Genomic DNA, 3745 nt, shown 5'->3' with positions numbered 1-3745 from the left:
TAGAAACTACAAAAAAAAAATCGATCTTTGCATCCCAATAAAACACAAATTCAATAAACTCAGATCAGCATTTCCACTCACATTCACCAAATTTTACTCAAAATCCAATTCCTTAAACATCTAACACAACAGACATTGATTATAAACAATGCCCAACTCTTAATTTCACCTAAACAAGTCAAAAATCCATTCAAAAAGTCACCTGTCAGACTAATCAACAAAACCTACACCAGTTTCTCCATAGACTCCAAAACACTGCCAAAAACAAACTAAAGGCGCTTATACCACTAACAAAAGAACATATATAACCTATAACTCAAAATTAAAAACCAAGTGCGGATGTGCTCAATCTTTCGGTAACACTTCTAAATCTTCTACAAATCTCCTTCCTCAATGCTTAACAACACATCTCTTCTACGTGCATCTGACATGTGCAAAAAAGCTTCTCTCCATCCTTTGTCCTGAAATAGGGATATGGCTTTAACATAAGTTTTCCTTCCAATTTCGATACCCATAGCCTCAATGATGTCAACACACTCCGTTATACTGAATTTACCCCTCTTTTCGACTCTAGCTTGTGATGCTTCAGCTAGCATCTTCACAGCTTCAGTAAGCTCAGGTCCTTTAGGATCACTTCTTTCTCGCTTGCGAGAATGGCTTTGACTTTTGTTTTGAGTGCTTTGAGTGCCATAGTCATTACTTTCACGGTTATTGCCACCCTCTGAAATTTGAACTTGAGGAGGCATAGGAGATTCAGCAGTTGCTTCTTTCTCACCATTCTCTTCATCTGTTGAGTCGAAATTATAACTCACCGATGCTCTGTTAGATCCAGTCGCAATTGTGTCTCCAAAAATTATTTGCAAATCTTTGTACTCAGGGCAACCTCGAACTCTCAACCTCTTTAAATGTTTGGCCTTTTTGTGAGTCTATTTTTTGTAATAAAACAATTAACATAGTTTCAAAAAACATAGTTAATAGTTAAAAGGAAAGGAATACTAATAAATGATAACCGTTTATCACCTTTATATAATCATCCCACCAATAATCACTCGCAGTAAAAGTACCCAATACTTGATTAAATCCCGTCCCACTAGTCTTTTCAACAAGCGCTTTAAATTCTCGAAACCTTTCTTTCATGTTTTGGTGCTTGTTCTTGTATGCTTTTGGTAAATATTTAAGTCCAAATCTCAAATAATACTTCTTTCTCAAGTCAAGCCATTCATTCTTCGTGAACTTACCATTAACTCTTTTAACACCGGGCGTAATCACATTTTCCTTCAACAACTCAATAAAGTAGCCCTCTTGCTCTAAGTTCCATTCTGCTTCAACTTCTTTAGCTACCTCAAAAGGTTCCAATTCCAAAGGGGCACTGCTTGAACCCATCTAAATCCATCGAAAACAAATTACTTCTATAATAGCATACAATCAATAAGTATTTTCCAGTCAATTCACAATCAATCAAATCATGCATACATGCTAGTCAATTCTAGTGCAACATTCACTTTTTACCGTAGTTTTAATAATTAAAAATATTCAAACACAATCTAGAGTTTTTGTTACTAATTGTACTTTCTCAAAACAACCATTTAGCGAAACCCACCAAGTTTGTATTCTGTACAAGTATCAGAAAACCTTTTATTGTATATCCTATATATACAAAGATGAAAATCATCCTTTCCTTCCTAGACTTTCTCAAATGTGAACTTCTAAATTTCATACATCCAATATTAGTTCTTTAAAGTTAAATGCACGTCCACAGAATGTCTTGTTTGAGTTTTGACAACTCAAAACAGGGGAACTAAAAGTTTACCCAACTCAAGAATTCAGCTCTAGTAGACCAAAACAAGCTCTAGAACTCACCCATGATTACTCATCTATCAACATGCAAGAACATACATGATATCAGTCATAAACTCAATTTCTTCATGCATAGAAACCCCATTTTTAGCATCCCGTAAAAAATTACTTACAGAGCATTTATTCAATCAAAGAACACTACTAAACAAGAGTTATGATCCACATAAAGTTCAAACAGGGGAATAAGTCAAACTCAACTCAAGAACTTGATTACAAGTAAACCAAAACTAGTTCCAAAAGATACCCATTACTCATAAACCAACATGCATAACTATATTTCACTTGTTCATTAATATGCAGTTTAAAGCATAAGTAAAAAGTAGCAAGATATTGCAGAGCAGAGAAATAAGTACCTGAGCAAAAGAGTACATGAGACTAGTACTAAGAGATCTAGGAGCTGACCAAGAATGGATACTAGATATTCTGCTACTAGAGCTCTAGGTCCATAGCTAAAATCCAAGTGCAAACGATACGGGCTACTCGGTAGGGAGTGTGGTGTGTTGGAAAATATTCTCACCTTGTTAGATAGATCAAATGTCTCCGTTTTTATTCCGAAGAAGAAACAAATTAATGGTTTAATTTATTAAATGTATGGTACAATATTAATGTGAACTACGGGAACACACGGAATTCTGAAAAGGGTTGCTACTTGCTAACTATGGGAATTAACTTTTATAACTAATTTCCTGTACAAAGTATAGACACAAACAATATAGGAATTGAGAATTTGAGACATTGTTACAACTGCAATAGTCCAAAGGTCCACCACTAACATATGTATGATTCATCGAAACAGTAAACGAACTTATCATGGGGAAAAAGAGTTGTAGATATACTTTATACTCATCAAGCTGAGACTGATTACCTTGAAGCAGCCCCTTACTATTTTTCAGTACTTAATTGATACCATATACACTTGGGTTCCTATTGTGCTATAGCCTATGTGGATACACTTGTTTTAGTTTAATTCAGATGATTGACACTCTCCAATACAACCATGAGGGTAAACATCCACATAAACGATCATCGGGTTGAACTCCCATGTCCATAGAAACCCCGTATACCCTCACCACATCCTCTATCCTCTTGGCTTTTCCCAAACACTGAATCAAACAAGTGCAACCCATTACATTAAGTTTAACACGCAACCTCAACATCTCCTCAAACATCGACACGGCCTTCTCAACCTTCCCTCCACTACCATAGATATTAAGCTTCTTCTTCCCAAAGCATTCCAGGATGCCCACATAGGCACATACTAAACAATATTGCTCGGAATTGAGCAATGCATTTGATCTATCATTATAATCCCCATATGAAAAAACAAAAATCATATAAGAAAAAGAAAATGAGTGGTGAGTACCTGGACTACGCATACCACTAGTTTCAAGTAAGCATTTACAATTGTGGAATCTAGCAATGAAAAATAAAATAAAATAAAAGGTACCTTTCGATAAATGGATTGTCACAAACAATATTGCCTCCTTTACTTCAACAGCATCGATTGAGACGAGATTATGAGAAAACGGAAAAGGGGTGGAATATGAAGAGATTGTGATAGAATGAAAACCTAGGGTTTTCAATTGCGATTGAAATCGATAATCACACTAACTAGGGTTTTTAATTGCAATTGAAATGATTGAGTTGAGATTGTCTCGAAGGGTTTTTGGAAAAGAGGTTTTTGTAGGAGAGAAACAGAGAAACCACGGGAAGACAAAAGGAGAAAGCTATAAAAACTGACTACCCGAAAATGAGTTTTTGGACTTTCTATGAAGACATTTTTTTTGCTTTCCCACTTTTTACATTTTTAGCTTTCTGAGATTGCCAAACGTGCTTTTGACTTCTGTCCTTCTAGAAAGCCAGAAAGTGACTTATTGAGGTGTTGCCA

The 3745-nt window shown here is 35.5% G+C and overlaps 1 protein-coding gene across 1 annotated transcript; it reads right to left on the bottom strand.

Annotated features, from left to right (window-relative positions):
• Positions 1-341: 341 nt before the first annotated feature.
• Positions 342-1413, bottom strand: LOC147504550 (uncharacterized). Its single transcript, XM_086604071.1, has 2 exons — positions 1021-1413; positions 342-926 (listed from the first exon to the last, which is right to left on the bottom strand). The coding sequence occupies exons 1-2, from the start codon at positions 1381-1383 to the stop codon at positions 375-377; spliced, it is 915 nt and encodes a 304-aa protein (XP_086460197.1). The 5' UTR covers positions 1384-1413; the 3' UTR covers positions 342-374.
• Positions 1414-3745: the final 2332 nt, after the last annotated feature.

Source organism: Coptis chinensis, chromosome 4 (assembly GCF_015680905.1).
Source record: "Coptis chinensis isolate HL-2020 chromosome 4, ASM1568090v1, whole genome shotgun sequence".
Classification (NCBI taxonomy): Eukaryota; Viridiplantae; Streptophyta; class Magnoliopsida; order Ranunculales; family Ranunculaceae; genus Coptis; species Coptis chinensis.
This window is presented reverse-complemented; position numbering and strand designations above follow the sequence as displayed.

Bases quoted from the DNA above. Each gene is read 5' to 3' on its own strand.
- LOC147504550 (XM_086604071.1), bottom strand. From the start codon at position 1,383: ATGGGTTCAAGCAGTGCCCCTTTGGAATTGGAACCTTTTGAGGTAGCT. The intron at 927-1,020 runs GTGATAAACGGT...TACAAAAAATAG, and splicing joins GGTGGGATGATTATATAAAG to ACTCACAAAAAGGCCAAACA.